Source organism: Corvus kubaryi, unplaced genomic scaffold (genome assembly GCF_017639235.1).
Source record: "Corvus kubaryi isolate FWS band 111438036 unplaced genomic scaffold, C.kubaryi_AGA036_p1.0 37265, whole genome shotgun sequence".
Lineage (NCBI taxonomy): Eukaryota > Metazoa > Chordata > Aves > Passeriformes > Corvidae > Corvus > Corvus kubaryi.
This window is the reverse complement of record NW_024581080.1, coordinates 2,431,040-2,452,176: the sequence shown is the minus strand read 5'-3', so window position 1 is coordinate 2,452,176 and position 21,137 is coordinate 2,431,040. Positions and strand designations below refer to the sequence as shown.

Below are 21,137 nucleotides of genomic sequence, written 5' to 3'. Positions count from 1 at the left end.
GAGCCTGATCTGGGTCAGGGATGGATCCCTGCATCCTGCAGAGCCTGATCTGGGTCACGGATGGATCCCTGCATCCTGCAGAGCCTGATCTGGGCCAGGGATGGATCCCTGCATCCTGCAGAGCCTGATGTGGGTCAGGGTGGCACCGTGGTCCACCCAGGTTTCAGGTGGGCAGGTTGGACGGGAAAGGCAGCAGAGCTCTCCCCTCTCGGAGCACGAGCTGTGCCATCGCCTCCCGTTCCCGTTCCAGCCCCACGGCAGCGTTAACCTGGGTGGGACTGCAGCCAGGGAGGGCTGCTTGAGGCACCAGCAGGAGTTTTCAGCAATTGCTGCTTTCCAGGCATGTGGAAGCTTTAGACTGGAATTCTGGAGCTGATCCAGGAGGTCATGAATCCTGAGAAGCAGCCTGGGACAACAGCAGCGCTCCATCCCCCCCAGCCATGAACTCACAACCAAGCTTTCTACGACTTCCAACTCTTCCAGCAGAGAAAAGGAATTCACTGCTGTGACAGAATGGATCCAAATGAAGCCTGCAATATGCCATAATTGAAATATCCAGCCCCTGCTATCCTCGATCTGCTGGGATTTGGGAAAATTAAATCATGAAATTAAATCACTTGGGAGGTCCCCTTAGGGGGTCCTTGGGTGGCTCCCTGAATTCCCAGCTCCAGGGTGGGGGGAGGGAGCCCAGAGCCCACCCTGGGCATGGTCTGGGTCCTGCTGGGGGCTTCTCCTGGCATGGCAGAGCCCCGGGAACAGAACCTGGATTTACTCATGGCCAACGAGAGCAATGAAACATCACTGGGAAATGCAGAGTGCTCAGTGTCAGTGAACGAACTGCACTGCACAGAAATAGGGTGGAAAGTTAAAATCAGCATTTAATAAATAGCCAATTATGGAAATTACTTAATTACTGTTTGGGAGGAGGCTTCTGTTGTGCTTTTCTGCTGCAAGTCAGATAATTTCATTTTAGCTGAGTTTTGAAAACGAACATGAAAGTTCAGACTGTTGAGATGAAAGGAAGGAGCACCTCTGGGCAGCATTTCCTTGGCTCAACACTTCCGGACGAAAAAGTGTCTGAAAAGTGCCAGCAGCCCCAGCTGGACGTCCTGGGAAGGGGCTGGGCACCCACAGCTCCCTCCCAGCAGGGAAACGCCCCAGGAATGGCAGCACCAGGACCCCCAGTCCCTAAACCCTGCTCCAGGTGCTGGGAACGATGCTGGGACTCCAATCAAAAGTAAAATCAAATGTTTGGTTCAAACATCCTTAACAGAAAACATCCCTCCCATCCCCGCTCTCCAACTGGTCCCAGTCAACCCCAACCACAAGATTCCAGCATCCCACTCAACCCGAAATAAATGTTTTGGTATCGGTTTTACCAGAACCACTATTTAGCCACAAAAATACCCCTGCAAAATTTCTGCTGTATTTTCAAATAATCTCCAAATGGAAAATGGTTCTGCTTTTCACACATTCACAACTTGCTGGGAAAGAAAAAAGAAAAATCACAAAGTTTGCATGGAAATATCAGCTTTGAGGAGGAATCCACCTTCTGTGGCAGGTCACGGCAGGAAACCACACTGAACAAACTCAAGAAGTTACAAAATTCAACTTCTTAGAACAATTCCACTGCCACACGGTTCTACCAAATCAATCACTACAGAGAAGCATTTTTTTCCCTGAAGCATTTTTTCCTCACTTTTTCCATTAGATCTCCCCTTGAAAAATGCTGGGAAGAGAATTTTGAGCATTTTAGGCTCAGTTAGGGACTGCAGAGAGGTAAGATATCGGCTGACAATGTAACAATGGGGGAGGCCAGATGGAAAAAGCAAATGCAAACCCCCAGGGGCACAAAGGCAAACTGGAAATGGCTCAGATCAGACCAAGACAACACAAATCCCGATCCAAAGCCCCACTCCCACAGCTCTGTTTCCTTCCCCAGTACCAGGTGCAGAAAGCAAAGTACAGATAATAATTACATTTCTATTCCTTCCCATTTCCTATTCCCAAGCTGCTTTGATGTTACAGGGAATTAATTATGAAACGCTATTGTTGACTTAATTTCTGTGGGTAATGAGAGCAATGAATGAGGCAGGAGAAGGGAGGTGATGGATCTCCAGAAACCCAGGAACAATTGGGGTCTTTCCCAGGGAGCCATCGAGAGCTCGTGGTTACTGCACCACAAAGCATCTTTAACTGTTCCCTTTGCATCATTACTTTAAAAAAGGAAAGTGCAGAAAATCTGAAATTACCTCTTCTGCCTTGCTGGGATGAGGAATTACTGAGTCAGAAAGGTGCAGAAATATCCTGGCAGGAGAAGTTCCAGCCCCCAGGACAGCAATGGGGGGAGAATCTCAGAATCTCCTGCCCTCCAAAGCAGAGCATGAGCCACTCCTCAGGTGCTCACTGTGAGCAACTGCAATTTCTGACTCTAAATCTCCTCAAGTGCTTCAGCCTCTCCTTTTCCATCGATTCCCACGCCAGGCAATTCCAGTTTCCCACTTTTAAACCATTGTACGTGGGTTAAAGATGAGAGGGAGAGCATAGAATCCAAAAAAAATGGGAACGGTTTGACTCAAGCAAAATCTTTCTGAGGAGAAGAATTTTCTTTTCATTGAGAACTTTAACTGGACACTGGTCTATAAATTTTATGATTAAAACCTCTCACAGGAATTCTTCCTGAGGTTCCTTCCCTGTAATAAAATGGTCGCTGCTCTGTTCCGTGGAGTCACCCAGGTGATCCCATAACTGCCCCACTGCCAGGAAAAGCCACCACAAACCCCAAGGGACCACAGAGTTCAGAGGCAAAAGATCCTTTCCAGGATTTAGTGGATTCTTAAACAGCTTTATGCTAAAAGGGGCAAACCTAGAGTGACTCAAGTATTCCCTGAATTACTCCCATGGAACACAACTCCATGAGAAAGGAGCCTTTCTTCTTGATTTAGGATTTTGGTCTTTCTTTAGAAACAATCCCTGTTTTTTTTTAAAGTAATTTTCATCTCTTCACCTTCTAATCTTTTCTTTTGGAGAATTCCTTCCATGGGAGATTAGAAATTAAGGGAAGGAGGAAAGCGTGGGAAATCTGGGGGAGCACGGTGAGGTTCTGCTTTTATTTTTTTCCCAGAAGGGAACAAAGTGGAAACCAACCAAACAAACTAGAGAAGCAAACATTTATAGTCAACCAATTATTCCTTAATGAGCTGCATTCTCCCAGCCCAGGGGCGGGAGGGACCCTGGCAAGCACCGCGAGTTTTATCCCTTCCTGCTCCAGGATCCATGTTTGTGGTAATTGCAGCCCATTTTTCACTCCACCTCCTGACACTGTTACACAACATTTATTGAAAGCACATTTGATGGTAATGAAGTTTCTATTAACTATGATTAAGTTTCATAAAGCACCTGAAGATAATTTAAGATGTGCAGGAGCAGAAAATGAAACATTTGGTTTAGTACATTAGGAGATGTAATTGATTAAATTATCTCATTTACAAGGAGTGCTTTGCAGGGGCTGTGCAGGGCACACAGCAGGGACAGGAGATCCTGGGATCCTTGGCAGGAGATCCCGGAGGTTCTTCCGCTCCCCTTCCCGAGCTCCCCATCACTCCCACAGCCCAAAGCCCTTTTCCTCACTCTTGGAGCACGAGGATCAAAAGTCAGGGACTCGGGTAAGAGATCATTCAGTGGAGCAGGTTGTCCCTCAATTATCTTCATAATTGGCTTTGATTTTGCATTGCTGATGAGTCAGGAAGTCCTGGAGCAGTTCCGGCTCCGAGAGCAGCAGCGAGCTGCGCGCTGTGTCCCTGCCCCGGGCTGGAACCCAGCCCCTTCCATCTCCAGGCCTGTCACAGCCCAAATCAATCCCACTGCAGCTCCTTTTTGGGTCAATCAGAAAATCAAGCCATTTGACTGAGATTCTCTCCATTTTCTCTACGAAATGGAGCTGCACAGACGAACAAATGGAACTCACTGCCCGCGCCCAGCCTGGCACAGAGCAGCCATGGGGGGGACTTCTCAGGGCGTGACTCTGGGGACACCCAGGCAAACCCAAAGCAGAAATGCTCAAGGCAACCTCAGCACCTTTTGCAGCTCCCTAACTTTGATTTTGGGTACCCTGAGAAACACTAAGAACCAGGAATGTGAAATCACAGAATCACCAAGGGTGGAGAAGCCCTCGGAGATCACCAGCAGCACCACCGTGGTCAGCACCAACCATGGCCCCGGGTGCCACCTCCAGGGCAGAGCACTCCACCCCCTCCCTGGGCAGCCCCTGCCAATGCTTTACAGCCCTTTCCATGGGGAAATTCTTCCTGATGTCCGACCTGGCCCTCCCCTGGCACAGCTCGAGGCTGTTCCCTCTCGTCCTGTCCCTTGTGCCCCTGGTGCCACTCCCCTGTCAGGGCTCTGGGCAGAGCTGCAGGTGCAGGACAGCAGCCCCAGGGCAGTGCAGAGATGATCCCCAGGCACAGGGAAAGGCACAGAATCGCCCTCCAGGTGAAGCAGGAAGCCTGGAGGGAGCTGAGCAAGGTCAGAGCCAGCAGCGGAACCAGATCTGCACCAAGGACCCCAAACTCTTGCATTAATTCCTGTTTTTCCAATTCCAAGTGCTCCAGAGATCGATGCCAAGCCTGGAGCCAGGGCTCCCTGTCAGACACAAACCGCTGAGGATGAGCACTCCCCTGGCTCACCCTGAAGCTGGGAGCACAGAACTGCTCCCAAGATGCTCTCAGCAGATGCTAAAGCCTCTCATAAACCCTTGGCTCCTACTTAGCTCCTAAACAAATAACCCAAACGGCAGAGAAGATGAGGAAAATCATATTTACAAGAGAAAAAAAACAACTTACTTTGGGATTTTATTTCATGAAGAGATTTTTTATCTGAGAGAGAGAGCGAGAGGGAGAGAGGGAGAAAGTTGCACTTAATAAATTTACATGGAGCATATCTATTTCCTATATTGCTTCTGTCTCACTCTATAAATGAAACATTTTCTCCTCATTTGCTGACAATATGAATATTTTATGTTGTCCATATTTTTCTCTTCATCTTCTTTTTTTTTTTTTTCCCCCCCCTAAATCCCTTTCAGGATGTTCCTTCACAGCAATTTCTCACTTGGTTAATTCAGGTTATTTGTTGGCTCTATTGGATGTTGTTGTTTATTTACACCTCAGCAAGAAGGAAGTTCAATACTTTGCAGTGGATCATTGGCAAAGAGAGCCAGGTCAGAATTAATGATCCCTTTGTGTGTTTGATGTATGGAAAGGCTGGTGATGGGCACCTAAATTAGTTATAAAATACAAAAACGCCCAGTTTATTCACGTTTTTGTACCTAAACACCCCAATAACGGCATCTCTCCGTGTGTTTATGAACACACACATCCATGTGCCCCCAAGAGATGCAAATACGGGATAAAAGGGGTTTTCTGCAGGACTGACCTCTCAAAAATGAGCCTTCTCTGCCTCCCTCATACCAAGCATCTGAGTCACCATTTATAACCTAAAACCTGCCAAAGTAATCCCAAAAATGGGAGACTCAGGTGGATTATGAGGCTCCTTCTCTTGTTTCCAATGTTTGTGAGGATGCTCAGTTTAGAAACACTTAGCCCAGGAGATCGTTGGATTTTGGCTTTGCCACAAACCTGGTGGGATGGGATTTTTTCCCTGCCCAAGGCTGGTTTTGGTTTCACAGGAAACTGAGGCACAAAAACACCCAGTGAGGAGAGTCAGACCGGAGTCTGCAGGGGAGCAAACCCTTCCCTGCTGCTGGCACGGGGCTGTCTGCAGCAAACTGCAAAGGGAAAAGCATTTCCCAAGAACTGGGAGATTCCTGGATCCAGGAGCCTCCTGGCAGCAGCACCAGGGCTGCCTGGAAACTGGAAAATGAAATGATTTGTGATTGTTCGGGGTGCATTAGTGAAAATGTGTTTGCAGTTCAGTTCTTGTGGCCCTGCTTGTTTGTTTTGGTGTTAGGCACTGGGAGAAGAAATCAATAGGTTTTGAAGTCAGGAAAAATAACTTTAAAGCAAACAGATAAAAGTAAAACAAAAAGCTCTCAAAAAAAACCCTCTCTCTTTTATTAAGCAAAGAGAAAGCTTTCACCTCTACAAGAGAGGGAGAAATCCACCCTGGCAAAGCATCCAACTGGGAATACTGGGAAGGAATCAACACTGAGAGAACAAACAGGCCAGAAACCAGTGAGGTCCTGGGTCTGTCTGGGCTCAGAGTGACCTTTGCATCCCAGGGAGTCAATCTGGCAGCCCTGGAAACCTTTCATCTCTACCAAGCCCCACAGAAATCTTCCTCCTGCATCGAAGTTTGGGTCTGCACAACTGTTACGAGTTCCAGAAGAAATTCCCTGGAGGAAAAGCTCTTCCAGTTGCTCCTCAGGAAGGACAGGACCATGGGGATCCACCCAGGGAATCCAAGGCCAAAGGGAGCACAGGGATGTTCCCGTGTGCTGTCTTTGGGTTATTCCCAAACTCTCCTGTCAGGGACCGAATAAAGAACCTCAGAGTTGATCCATTTTATCCCCATTTCATTCAGTGCCTCCAGATCTGAACGCTCATCCCAAGGATCAGCATTTTCCCAGCCAGATCCAGGCTGGTTCTTCCCTGGTGTCCTCCGTTCTCACCCTCCCTTTCAGCTCAGTCCTTATTTGTTAACCAAAGGAATGTTTCTATTTTTGCCTCACAGAAGGAGCAAAGTTAACCAGTTGTGCCTGATAAAAAACCTCCCAGAGATTGCTTTGCTGTGGCTCAGGGCTGCATTTCCTCCACAACTCCCCACGGGATGAGAAGCGAAGAAGGAAAGGCACATACTGGAAGATGAACAGGGGAGAAGAGATTTTTCAAAAATAGGGTAATTGCATCAATTGCTGTTAGCTGAGAAAGCAACTCCAGCCCTAAATCACTGTGGCACAAGGACACCGGGACAGCTCCAGCCATAAAGGAGAGATAGGATCACACTCGGAGATGGAAGGAGCAGGAGACACAGAACACTCCAGTCCAGCTGAACCCACACGGAAATGCAGCTCTTGGAGCAGAGGCTGGGGCTGCTGGACGGGCTTGGAGCCACCTGGGACAGGGGAAGGTGTCCCTGCCCATGGCAGGGGTGGCACTGGATGGGCTTTAAGGTCCCTTCCCACCCAAACCACTCCAGCATTCTGCGACTCCAGGACCTCCCCAGCCCAGGAAAAGGAGGGAATGAGTTTGTTTGAACCCCAAAGGCCTCACAGGGCAGAGCTGCCCCAGCTCCCTCGGTGCCAGAGGTTCCCTGGCACAACCCTGGCTCTGTCCCTGCGCCGCAGGGCATGGGCGAGGTGTGGCAGTGACCCACAGGCTGCCATAGGACCCCACAGGGGAAAGGAGGGAATTTGGGGCAGGACAGGAACATTTCCCACCTGCAGTGTGGCTGTTCCTGAAGGCCACCTTGAACTGACCCTGGGGACACCACAGACAGGGCCCAGGGGATGGCAGGGCCCCTCTGTGCAGCCTCAGCTGCAGCTCCTCACACCCCTTCCCACTCGTCCTCCTGCCAGCCCCCATGGATATGCTGATGGACACTGGGATGGATTTGGGATTGATTCAGCCAAAGGCAGGGACGGGCATTTGTCAATGGATAGGGAAGAGAAAACCCCAGGAAACATCCTGGGATCACCACACCAGTCCCCAAGAGCTGAATGAACGCCCTGCTCCCAAATCCTCTCTGCTTGTTCTTTCTTAAAACAGCGGGAAGGAAAAAAATCTGCATTTCATTTCTGCCCTTTAAAACACCAGAGCCTGTCTGCCTGACGCCTCGGAGCTGTTCTGCAACCCTGGGAATTTAAGTACTGGGATACACAGCCAGAGTGCTGAGTGCTCCCTCCCACCAAACCCCAGCAAAATCTGATTGAAGGTCTCAGCTGAGGTGTCTCTGAAGCCTGAATAAATACACAGGATGCTCTCTGCCACTGGGAAAGTGTTAAAATCTCAGGGCAAAAAAAGAGAATTCATTTTGTTTAGACAAGAAAAGGCAATGCAGAACCACAGAAACAAGGACAGAGGAGTAGTTAAACACGACATTAAAAACCCAGACATATCCTTGTTTACATCTCTCAGCCCTGGCACTCCTGATGGCTCCCAGGGCTGCTGTTCCACCTGACAAGGCGACAGCCCCTCCACAGGGACAGGAGCGGGCTCAGGGCAGGGATAAACTCACAAATTCCTCCCGTGAGTGGCGCCTGCGCAGCTGCAGGGCTGCTCTGCCTGGCTCCCTGAGCTGTGGACAGCAGCAGCTTCCCAGTGCCAGATGCTTCCCAGACATTGATGAAGTGTAAAGCCTTTCCCAGGGAGCTGCAGATTTGCCTGGGTTTAACTCCTGTTAAAGGCAGCAAAAGGAGCAAACTCTGACCTTGACCGGCTCCTGCACCCGGAGCTCTCGTGGGGGGGCTTTGCCCACTTGCTTGCAAGGAAAGGCAGAGGCTGAGGAGCACATTTGGTGGTGGAGGTCAGAGTTACACCCTGCAAACCCCCTGGATTTGGGTTTTTAGGATCATTCACAGGCAAGGAACGTGCGACACAAATCCAGCGACCCGGAAAATTTCAAACCACACACGGAAAACTGCCTCCCTTTTCACGGGAACAGTTCGGACACGAGAGTCCCACCCACACAGGTTCCCTGGACTCCAGCCCACCTTTCAGGCCAGTCCTAAAACCCCTCCCCAGCCCAGCCAGCTCACCTTGGATGCACAGCCCCTCGGTGCAGTTCTCCGACTCCTGGCTCAGGCCCTCGCAGTGCTTGCCCCCGTTCCTGGGGGCTGGCGCGGCGCATTCCCGCACCCTCAGGTGCTCACACTCGGGGCTGCACACCGACCACTCGCTCCACACCTCCCAGCTCCCGTCCACTGCGTGGGCAGGGGGAAAACCAGTCAGCACTGCTGGGGAGGTCCTGCAGCAACGCTTGTTTCGTCTCTCTCCCCCATAACTCCATGTTTAATATATTTCAGAGCGAACTTTTGCAAGATAAATAATGCTTTTAATGAAGTTCTCCGCTCACGTTTCTGTGTTTCTCTTTCTGGCATTATCAACATCAGCTCCCCTCTCTAAACTAACCTCAGACCCCCACCCAGGTCCCTGATCTCTCCCCCTGAGCCAGGGGCTGTTCTGGCAGTGTTTTGATGGTGCCAGGGTTAAGTCCCAGCCCTGACACACGTGGCAAGCTCAGGCCAGAGGTGCCTGGCACTGCACTCACACCCACGCCAGGCTCGGCCTAAACACGGCTGCATTTCCCATTCCCTTCTCAACTCCCTGCCTGCTGCTTCCCACCGAAAGCTCTCTGTAAACGTGGTCCCCAAAGCCCTCCCTCCCCTGGGGACTCACCAGGGCAGAGGGAGGTGCAGGTGATTTTCTGCACGGACATGCCCTCGCAGAAGGCTCCCCCGTTGAGGGGCGCGGGGTTGGTGCAGGTGCGCGAGCGTTTCTGCCAGCCCCGGCCGCAGCGCGCGTTGCAGCTGGACCACTCCGTCCACGAGGACCAGCCCCCGTTCACTGCAAAACACCAACAGCTGTGGGGCTGTGGGGCTGTGCCAGAGCCCTCAGCACCGAACCCAGATCCATCCCAGCGGGAAGGGCTTGGCTGTGTGACCCTGCGTGTGCCACATTCCAATCAGCGCAGCAATTGCAGCACAAATCAAAGCAGGGCAGCAAGACCAGCACAGCCACCTCTGCCCCCCCCAGCCCCTCCTCACTGACCGTAGACCACCACAGTGGCTGACAGGCTCCTCCTCTTGGCCACGATGTTGGCAGCCATGCAGGTGTAGTTGCCCGAGTCGGACAGGCGCGCCTGGCGGATGATGAGGTTGTGGTCGGCCCTGGTGTCGATGTTCTCGTCCAGGTTGGAATCGATGGGCTCCTCGTTCTTCAGCCACTCCACCTGGCAGGGGAGGAGCACAGGAAAACGTGGAGGAGGCCAAAGGCACCTCATGACCTCATTAATTGGGTGGGGAAATGACTCCTTTGACTGGTAACCTAGAAAAGCTGATTTTTCCTCAGCCGAGAGAGAATAAGAAATATTTTTACATATTGCTCCTGCTGCACCATGCACTGTATGTTCAAACACTTGGACAACTACCAGTTCTATAAAACAGATAATAAGTATTATTAATTCCACTTTTTTGTGGAATATACAAAATTGATACCAAAAAAGATACAAAATTGCCTGACATGGCACACAGAGGAAGAGCCAAGTCATCATCACAGATTCCCAGCTGACACAAACACCCTGAGAACAGAGGCCATTAGTGTTTGCTGCCATGCTCCATAAACCCTCTGAAATGCTGTGTACGATGCGTTCCAATCCATCTTCTCCAGTTCACCACCGCACGTCTCCGAGCACACCCAGGAAGCACCCGCAAGGCACCTCTCTGCTCGAAACATTAACAGAAAATAGTCAAGGCATGGCAAGCTGCTGCTACAGCAGTGCAAAATTAAAAATAGAAATAAAATCAACGGATTCTATTAAAAGACCAAAGAATGGGGGTTATTTAACAGCTCTTCTAGACCTGCAGGAGCTCTGGCTGTGCCCTGCAGTCAAACTCCCTTCTCCACTCCGTTCAGATGAATAACCTTGTTTAGCAACTTGTGGAAGGACTTGGAACTTTGTGGTAATGAGCTTATGGCTGTGGTAGCTGCAGGCATTCATTAGCACTCAGCTCTGCGCAGATGGGCTGCAATTTGTACATTTTCCAGTTCCTAAACAAATCTGCAAATGCTGACCATCAAAGCCAATTACATTTGGTGCCAGACAGCAGATTCCCCTCCACAGCAGCACTCACGGCTTTGCTGGGACGGATCCAGCCCTGCACGTCCTGGCCAAGGGCTGGAAACTCACTGGGAAAAGGCTCCAGGTCTGGGGCACCTCATCCTATGGAATTAGATCATGATTTGACTCATCAGTGCAAAGAGGAGTTACCTGAGTGCGAGGTACAACACCACATGTTTCACACTGAAAATGGGGAAAAGATTTTAGCTCTGTGATCCCTTTGCCATCTCTCTGTCCTCCTGTACCCGGCCCTCCCTCCCAGCCAGGGGACTCTTCCCCTGTGCCTGCAGGAGCCTGGGCACAGCTCGGGAGCAGGGACCAAGCAGCCGCGCTAAATCCAGCCATGCCAAACAAACCTTTTCCTGGACAATATCCCTTGGAGTGTGTTCCAGCCAAGCCTAACCCTTCCCTGAGCAGCATCCCTTGGAGTGTGTTCCCTTTTCCTGTGGTCTAAGACACAGCACAACCAACTAATCCATTCACTGCTCAGTTCCCCTTCTGCAGTTAACCTTAATGCTAATTATCCGAGGGGGTTTCAGCAAAGAAATTAGGAATTCAATTTAAATTATGGAGCAGCCGCATGGGCATAAATCAAGTGACAGGAGTTCGATGGTGAATCCACTTTATGTGCAGTGAAATGGGCAGAGAAATGACAAACACAGCCAGTGTTCCCAGACTTCATTACTTCACAAGTGTGTTTATAAATTCTGACTCTCCTCGGGTCGGGGGATTTTTGGGGTGGTGAGAGAGGTTCAAGGTCCCCATTCCTGTCACCCTCACCCTTGGGGCTGCTCCAGGAGGGAGCACACACTGATGTGTGCTTGCTGAGTCTGGAATGTGGGGTTTGGTGAAGAGAAAACATTAAAACATTTACTTTAAAGCAGAGCATTTAAAAGAATGATGATCCCAGCGAAGGGAGAACATTAAACAGACGGAACATAAACACCAAAGTGTTGGGACGTGAGATCAAACCCTGATTTGCCAGGGAGGATGGCACTGCCAGTGCTCCCCTCATTCCAGCCCCCCTCCCCTGAAGAAAACCAGGTTTATCCAAAACCATGCCCTGCTCTGCCTCATGAGATGAAGGCTTTCAAAGATGGGGAACCAAGGGATGGATTTATGGGATAAAAACACATTTAAAGGAGTCATGATGACAGAAGATGTTTGTCACTGGCAGGGATGTAACCTTTGGGAAACTTCAGCCCCCGCACAAACACACACAAAGCAACCAGGGAAAATGATGGCAGCAAAGAAGCTACAAGGTCTCTGGACTGGAATGAGCCGTGGGGTCTGGACTGCAGTGTCTGAAGGGCAAACTCAAAACTCCTCAGTGTTTCACTTCCCTCACTGTGTCATCAGTGCAGGTCACACAGCTGCCTGTAACAGAATTAAATCCTTTTCCTTTTAAGAATCAGTCTGATGATCTTGAACCAGACTTTAAACCTGCTATAAAATGCTGTAGATTTATAGAAAAATATCTGGTTTTTCCCGCTGAAATTCAATCTGCTCAGAATTAACCCCTCTTCCCTCAGTTTCCAAGGAGGGCTGATCACATCAGGATCTGTGGCTCCGGGGGCAGGCAGGGATTAACTCGGCCCCTCCGTGCTGGGTGGCAGCAGCACAATTAGCATCATCATAAATTCCTTCCAGTTACAAAAAGCAATTATCACAGACCAGCTTAGGGCATTATCAGAGTAAAATCAGCTCAACACCCCACAGCCTGGGCAGATTATGGAGTCAGAGAACTCTTCTCCGTTAAAAACAAAGCTTATCCCAACTCATCCACTAAGAGTCCTTCACCAGTTACTCTGATGGACATTCAAACATCCCAAGACCTGGGAGTGAATTTTTGGCTTTTTTAGTGATCTTGTTTGACATTACAACCAGATTTAGTACCCAAGGCAGCTCCCAGCCCCTGTGGGCACAGTGATAATTCGGGAGGCCAGCAGACAAAGGACCTCCTGTCCCTGCTTTTGGATTATCCTCTGCTGCCCTTCAACCACCGCGTGTGCCTTTCCCAGTGGTCACTCCCAGACACAGCCACATCTCAGATAACGCTCACAGGGCCAGCTCCTCCTCAGGGGACAGTCAGTGGCTTCCTGATGCGAGATAAATGCTCCAGGGTTCAGAGATGGGGCAGGTGGCTCATGGAAGGATTCTTGTAGCAGAGCCCATGGCGATGTTTTTCTCTCAGAGCAGCAAAAACCTCCTTGCCTTCCTCTAACATGGAACTCCCGCTCCTAAAAATTCAAGCTGGAGGAATCTTCCACAATGTCCCAGCTGGAATGAGGGTGGGGATGGGCAGGGCAGGTGCCCCATTCCAGGGACACGCTGAGGGGGCAGAGCCTTGGTCACACTTTTATCTCCCTTCCTACCCTGAGCCTCAAGCCAGGAGGGGAAGCCTCCATCGGCACAAATCTCCGTGGGGGTTTCACACAAACCCAAGGGCAGTGTGCTGGCTGCTCCCTGCCTTTATTATCGTTATTTTATCAACACCATCACAAGCCACTAATGCTGCTCCGGGAGCCCCTCACAACACCCGGAGCAGGTCAGCTGTACCTACCTGCTGCATTTTTTAAAATTAATCCATGGAGGGAACTCTGCTCCCGAATCATTTAATCACAGCACTGTCACACCGGACAGGTAAGCATATTTTTCCTTCATTAGATTGAATATATAATCTCATTACAGGAATCTGACATGCTGAGTAACCCATAAACCAGCCTGGGTCACGCTGGGGGAGCTCGGAGGAGTCTGCTCTGAGGGGATGTGCTTGGTGGTGGCCAGAGGGATCAGCTGAGACCTCCAGTGCTGCTCATGCCCATTTTCTGGGCTGTTATTTCCTTTGCAGGGCAGGCAGGGAGGATTTGCTGCACAAACCTCCATCATCAAGGGGAGAAATCCTCACTTGTGGCCACCAAGGGCCACAGCTCCTCCTCTGAGCTCCGCCCAGCTTGCTTGGAAATCCCAACCAAACATTCACACTGATGGAAGATCCAGAGGAGAGAACACAGGCCAGCATGGGAGGGGGTGAGTCAAAATGCAATTAAAATAAGATTTGGAATCAGCATAAAGGGAGAGGTGACAGCCTGGACGTGTGCATCAATTTATAGTGGTAGAGGTGGGCAAGGAGCTGACTCAGCCAGGCTATTTTGGATCATTGGGATAAAGAGCCACTGCTAAAAATGCCACTGCTAATGGTACCTTGTCTGCTTGGTAAAAACATCATCAGATCCCAAGTAAGTTTATCTTTATTCCTATTTTTGGAGGAATAAATTCTACCATTAACTGGGGCACTGTTTTTAATCTCCATGCACAAATGCTGAACAAACCAACATTAATAACCCCAAAGGTCATTAGCGGGGCTGGGGTGGGAGTTTCCCAGTGGGACAGAGCACACACATGGCCTGACTTCAATGCTTTTATGGTGAGCAGAAATAAACGACCAAACCCTTGTCCCTGCAAAGCTCAGCAGTGCAGGTGAGCAGCTGAGCCTCAACTTTTGTTTTGCTAAGTAACTCCACATTGAAGGATACAGAGAAATCCATGGATCTCATCCTAAACTGTGCCATGCTCACTGTGATCTCAGCTCTGTGAGTCGGGGGGTGGGTGAGAAACAGCCCCAGGCTGAGGGATGGAGCTCCTGGAGCCCCATCAGTGAGGTTTTACTTGTTCTCAGTGCACAGACGTTTGGACAGTAATTCAAGTGCTGCTGACACCGGAAAACCCTTTTCAGATAAGGCCATTGGTGATGACGTTTGCAGGGCTTTGCTAAGGTGGTGTCCCGATAGGCAGGATCACATTTATGTAGGAAATGTTTGGAGATAAGGAAATTGTCACAGGAAGCTCTCAGTAATTGAAGCCAAATCCTTCCAAGGCTGTAATTTCACTGTTCTCACGAGTTCTGGGGATCATTAATACCTGATGATGTTGCTTTTTGTTAGCAGCCTTCAGATGTGATCAATTCAAGAATGTAACTGTGAGGTCTTACAGGAGTCACAGAATGGCCTGGGTTGGGAGGGCCCTGGAAGATCACTGAACACCCTTTAGATTCATCACAGAATCATCTCTTCGTACACGCTGGAGTCTTTCAACCCAAACTCTACAGAAATACAGTTGTTAGTTAACAAATGTGTGACATTTGTGTGTCACTGAATGCTAAATGCAACAGGCACCAGACTCGCAACTTCCCGCTCTCTCTTTTAATGCTGTTTACAAGTAGAAAAGGTGTTGATCTCTGTCCCCAGAGGCAGAACATTCCCCAAACCATGAAAGCACATCTCAGTGCCACAGCACTGCTGAGTGCAGAGCCACCAGTGGGGCCTCCAGCTTGTTCAGTCCCCACCTCCATCGCTGTGAACTTCCCAAATCCCCGCAGGACTCGCTCACACAATCATCCCCATGGTTATAAACACAGTGATAAAGTCTCATAACTTATCCTTTCATGTTCAAGCATTCAAAATTAAAAACATTTCTGAAAACAGGGCCAGAGAAACCAGACACCACTGCAAAGCAGCACATCAAACCCAGAGAAGCCCCAGAGCACATGTCTGTATAAAAAGGAATTATCTATTCAGGGGAACTACAAAGTTATCTCCCTTCTTTTTTCTTTTCACTTTAGCAATCTAATTCAGAAGCGCTTTGCTCCAGCATTTCTATTTCATGACCTCGCTACCTCCTGGCTGTATTGATTTATTCACAATGAGCCAAATCTCAGAAGGAAAACAAACATTTTTCTGCTGGAAGAAAACCCTGTCCACAGCTCCTCTGCCCACCTGAAAGGCAGCACAGCCCCTCGTCGTGGAGACAACATCCAAGGGCTGTGTCCATGAAAGGGGATGTGTGCAGGGACTGAAGTGCTTCCAAATGCTGCAAAATGGACAAAATCAGCAGGAGAGGCACCTGGAGATGCTGCTGAGGGGATGGGAGCAGGGCTGGAAGTGCCACTGATTCGGGTGATTGGTGCAGGGACAGAGGGGACAAATGGAGTGAGAGATTTCACACGTTCAGCCAGGGCAGTGGCAGGACAGGGAAGAGCCCAGAGTGTCCAGCAGGGTGTTGGGGTGGCAGTGGAGCAATCCCAGAGATGGGAGGGAAGGGCTGGAGCAGCTCCAGGCTGAAGCAGCAGCTCTGCCCTCAACCCCGGGGAGTCCTGACCACTCCTGAGCTCAAACCACCCCAAATTCCCCTGCTGCCAGGATAAATCACAGAACAGGATTACTGGGAGCAGCAGGTGAGGAAGAGCAAGGCGTGGCTGAAGATGTAACAGCACATTAAATAAATGGAATTTGGTCTGGTTCTGTGCTGTCCACAACAAACAGCTCAAACAGAACAGCTTTAATGGAGCCCAGGTTTTATAGGATAAAGAGGCTGATGTGTCATTAGACAAAATAAAATCAGTCCAGAGCAGCATGTCCTGTATGAGCCATGACAGTTCTCAATCTTTGCTGGATGGGAAACTATAAAAATTATGAATTTGTTCTTAAAAGCAGCTAAAAATCTCAATGTAAATAGCAGATCAATCACAAATGAGATATTGCACATAACCAGGCAGGGTCCTGAGAGTGAAATATCTCCAGTGAGAAATGAAACACATTCATTGTACTTGTAACTAATATCCCTTAAAAGTAAAGCAAATATTGCTATTGCAGAGCCAGGATCCATAAGCACCTGTACAAATGCAGGCTGTTTGCACTGGGCAATCCCACTCTGCTCCCTGTAACTGCACCAGGATTCATGGCAGGCTGTAACTCTCAGCCTGCTTTGGTGGTGTTTTACGACAGCCCCATTATCCTGCCACGTCCCGTTTTAGTGAGCGCGTGCCAGCCCCATAAATACACAAACCTATGTAAAACAGGCTCTCGCTGCTTTTGGAATCCTTGCAGCTTTTGAATTTTATGTGGGTTTTGCGTTTTGTTGATGTGCTAGCGGTGGAATGTGTGCTGCCCAGAAGAGAAATGATTTTACATTTCCATTAAAAGCCCCTGCGGTAAATAAATCCTTGGAACTCAGGCAGAGATTCCTGGGAACATCTACAGCACTCCATTAAAATGTCAAAATCTGTGTTAAACATTTGAAAAAGCAGCACTGGATGCAGCACATTTAAATCTTAAATATATGCATATATTATGTGATAAAGATATTTTAGAGTATTCCACAAACCTCTGCAGAGCACTCAACAGTAATAGTTCAGTAACAGTAAACTATCAGTAATCGTTTAGCACAACAGCTGCCCTTTTATGACAAAAGAAACCCAATCCCAAAACAAAAAACAAGCGAACAAAAAGAGCCCAAGACTCCTGAGAACTGCATCACAAGCAGAGCAGACAGGAGGAGCAGGGAGAGCTGCGAGTGCCTGCTAATGCTCAAACACCCGATTTGGTCTGAGTGTTTATTCCTAAGAAAGCGATCTGGGGTGAATTTTAAGGCTCAGGTTTGCACCTCGTGCCTCACAATGGGCTTGGCTGCTGCTCCCCCTCTCCACCCCAGCACTTCCCGGTGGGAATTGGCTCCCCCAGCTCCTCCCTGCAGGTCTCAAGCCCCTCAGCATCGCTCAGGTGAAGATAAGCAGAGTCCAGCAAGTGAAAGGTTGGCCTTGGGTTCATTTGTGTGAAAGCCTGAGGTTTATAAACATTTATCTCTAGTATCAGAGCTTATGTGGCACTTTAATACCAAGGCAGTGACGTTTCTAAGGGACAGGACAGAGTAGTGGTGACAGAATTTATGACCCCTCGGGGCAGCTCTGGCCCCATTTCGAAGCACTCCCAGTCTCACACCTGCAGATTTAAGATGTCCCATTTCCACATCAAACCCAGGCCTCTCGGAGTGACACAAACGACTCCTGGAGCTTCGCTCCAGTGCAGGAAATGGCAGCTCCCTGTCCGATGGAGGAAACATTTAAAAACCCGATTTTCAAGCCCACTGAATGAAACAGGAACAAGCCCTGACAGCTGAGAAATCCAAAGCCCATCTGTCACTGACGGAGGAGGCAGCAGTGACACTCCCCCAGCAGCCCACGACACCTGGCTGAAGGATTACCAGCTACTAAAGCACTTTTATTTTTTGCTCCTGTACCAAAAACAATTAATATTTTACACTCTGAGGCACTAATAAGGCCGAACACACAGCCCAGAGATTATCCCAAACTTCATTAAATGGGTGTTGACCAAGGATTTTCCAGGTTACAGCTCAGCCCTGCTCTGACAACAGCCCAGGGGCTGGGAGAAGCAGGCAGTGGGAAGGAATTAGCAGCGAGGAGGGTGGAATTTATTGTGTTTGCTGACTGCTGCAGGACCTGTCCGTCACCCTGAGTCCTTCTGAGCTGGTCAGAGCTGCACAGGGTGACAGAACGGAGCGTTCCCCTTCCTCACTCCAAGGGAAACGCTCGTGTCACCGACTCCGGCTCAGTTCTGAGTCCTCACAGCTCAGAGAGAGGAAAACCCCCTTGGCAGAGCACAGGGGGGCACTGGGGGGTGAGTGGGGTGAGCAGCCAGCATTTTGGATGTGAAATCCCTCCAAAGCTGCTTTGGCCAGTCGGGAATGAGCAGCTCTGCACCGCGCAATGGCAGGGCTGGGACACAGAACATCACAGACAGCGGGGATTTCTCAGGGGTGAGGGCTTTGTACCCATTTAGGAACACACAGCCTCATTCTCCGCTGCACTTGGGGGATGGATTTAAAGCTGAGAGCTTTGAGAAGCATCTGGGTGACCTCACATGGCTGCCTCAGGAGTGGGAACTCCTGCAAGGGTCTCTGTGACCCTGCAAGTGAAGGGTTACAGGACTTCACATAACGTGGGAGCATCCCAAACTCTTCTACATGGCATCAGTGCCAAACACCACTCGAGTCTTTTTTTTTGTCTTCTCCCCCACCCCAAAAACTGAGGAGTTTCAAGAAACTGAAGATAGCACAGACTGGAGAAAACTTATTTAAGGGAAGACAAGAAGGTCAGCTAAGAAGATAAGGAAAGAATGCGTCATGAAATTCACTTGAGGAGAGAAAGAAAGAGAAGGAACAAAAGCTCTTTTCTATATTCACTGTACAGAATGGAGCAGTGCCTATGAACAGACCAGAAGTCCATGAACAGGAAGCAAACCCAACCCGTGCCACTTGCTGGGTGACCCATGGCCTGAGGTTCTGACTGCAGGCGTCCCTGCTTGCCTGACCCCAGGCAGGGCTGCACAATTGCCCCTTGATAAACCTGATCAGGACCGGGATGAGTGAAGAGGAGACCGTGGGGAGCAAACAGGGAGAGCTCTGAGCTCTGCTGGGACTCCCCACACGTCCCCTCTGCTCTGAATGGGCTCATTTGCCCCAGTTTCCCTCTCACATCCTCCAGGCTGAACTGAGCCATTTATCAGCCACACTCAGGGTCCAGGAGCTGAACACAGGGGGCACTTTATGCCAGGCTAGAGGTTAAGGACATGCCCTAAAAGTCATCTGAAAGCAGTGTGAGGCTCCTTGGAGCTGAGGAGCTGCTGAGGGAATGACACAGAGTAATAACCCAGCCGCCATAAACAACTGTGAACCACAGAACACAGCAAACACCAAAAAAACAGCACAGCCCAAGGGTGAGAAACATTTCACCTCAGTAACTCGACGCTCTTTTCATGCACCTGTTTAGGCTGAGTGGAGGTTTCTCCCTGGTACCAGAGTGATGTGGAAGGGCAGGCACTAAGGGAGAGCTGCTGCAGGGGGTGCCCCTGGAGGAAATGCCCCGTGTGTGGTGCCCCTGGCACACACAGGGCTTTAGAAATGTCCTTCTGACAGAGAAGCCTCTCTTCCCTTCCCAGATTCCTTCCCAAAGCACCGGCTGTGCACAGAGAGCAAGGTCGGCCTGGAGAGAGACCCTCACCTGCCAGGCCGAACTGTGGCTCTGGCAAAAGCAACATTGCAATCCACATTTCTGAGGAACTTCCCTCCCTTCCCCCTCATTTTCAGCAAGGACAAAATCAGAAGCATTTCCTCTGAGCCCTGTGGTGTGAAACAACCCCAGGGATGCACTCGGGCTCAGGGGTCCGAGGCCAGGTCCCTGCCTGGATCCCTGAGGGTCCCCCCTGTCCCTCAAGAGCCCACCCTGAGCCAAAGGACACAATTCCTGCCCACAATTAATAAATATCTCCCTGGGGAGCGGCTGCTGAGGGACTGGAACCAGGCCTGACTCCTCCCCAGGCCAGCTCCACATCAATAGTGAAAGGAATGGCTCCGGTCCCACCGAGCCCCTGCCAGCAGAGACTCTGCAAGAGTTGAATCAACATTTGCCACAGCAGGGGATTTTCAGCTGCTCTATTTAAATGCTGCATTTTCTTTTTCATTTCGATGCTTAACTCATAAAAACTGAATTTATTTGGGTTGGGTGCTGATGCCTGCAAGCACAGCTGCTCACCAGCTCTCTCTGCTCGCTATGTAAATGCATGAGAAGAGGATTTAAAAGCCTTTTCCAGCCTGCCCAGCACCAGGATTTGGGTTTTCTTCCTCTCTTACTGCTGTGGTGATGCAGCCAGGGTGCCCCAAACCCCCACACCCTCCCAAAGCAGAGGTGTGCAGAGTGGTCTTGTGTTCCCTGCTTTGCAGAGGAGAACTCTGGAGATGGGAAACTGCTCCCAAAGAGTGCAGGGGCAGAAATAAATCCAGGGTGGGCTGTAGGGGCAGAAATAAATCCAGGGTGGGCTGCAGAGGGGCTGAAGGCAGCTGAGCTGGACCTGCCCAGGACAAGCAGCAGCTTCAGGAGCAGAGCCAGGTGCTCCAGGATGTGAACCTGGGAAGGAGGTGCCTGTCCCTGGATTCAGAATGGTTTCAGCATTCCCTAAGGTTATCCAGACTATCTGAAAGGGTAAAACATGAGGGGAGACCTCGGTTAACTCGGTTCTCTCCACTGCTGCTGCCACGGGAGGATTTGTTGTTCCCAAACCCAGGCACATCCACAGAGTTCCAGCACAAGAGGGGGACTTCGGGAGTGCAATCAAATTCTTGGAAAGGGGCTGCAGGCCCAGGGAGCTGCTCCTTGGTCAGCCTTTGCCTCCAGGCGTGGCCAGCAGGAGCAGCTGGAATGTGCTGCTGAGGGAGCCAGGGCACAGCAGCTTCACCCAGAGCTTGCCCAGCCCGGTCTGGGGCTCCTGAGGCAGCCCTGGAAGAGCTGAGCTGGAATTTTGCTGCTCCCTATTTGTAATCCCTGGATTTTGCTCTCACTGATGTGTTACTCAGCTTAAAGACCATTTACCAAACAGAACTGTGTGAGCAGAGCAGCCCCAGAGTCACACGAGCTGCCATTGCTGGGAAATTCATTCCCACAAGCTGAGTTTTAAGCCATATTCACTTCAGACACGCTCAAACTGTGGATCCAGCCC

General features: G+C 50.0%; 1 protein-coding gene across 2 annotated transcripts in view; it reads right to left on the bottom strand.

Moving 5' to 3' along the window:
- The window catches only part of UNC5D (unc-5 netrin receptor D), a 91,183-nt gene that overhangs the window by 21,952 nt on the left and 48,094 nt on the right, over window positions 1-21,137 (bottom strand). For both annotated transcript variants that reach the window (XM_042024875.1, XM_042024876.1), the window contains exons 5-7: window positions 9,723-9,903; window positions 9,351-9,518; window positions 8,711-8,875 (exon numbers count right to left, since the gene is read on the bottom strand). In XM_042024875.1, the coding sequence (XP_041880809.1) occupies window positions 8,711-8,875; window positions 9,351-9,518; window positions 9,723-9,903 (514 nt within the window). The remainder of the gene's footprint in view (window positions 1-8,710; window positions 8,876-9,350; window positions 9,519-9,722; window positions 9,904-21,137) is intronic.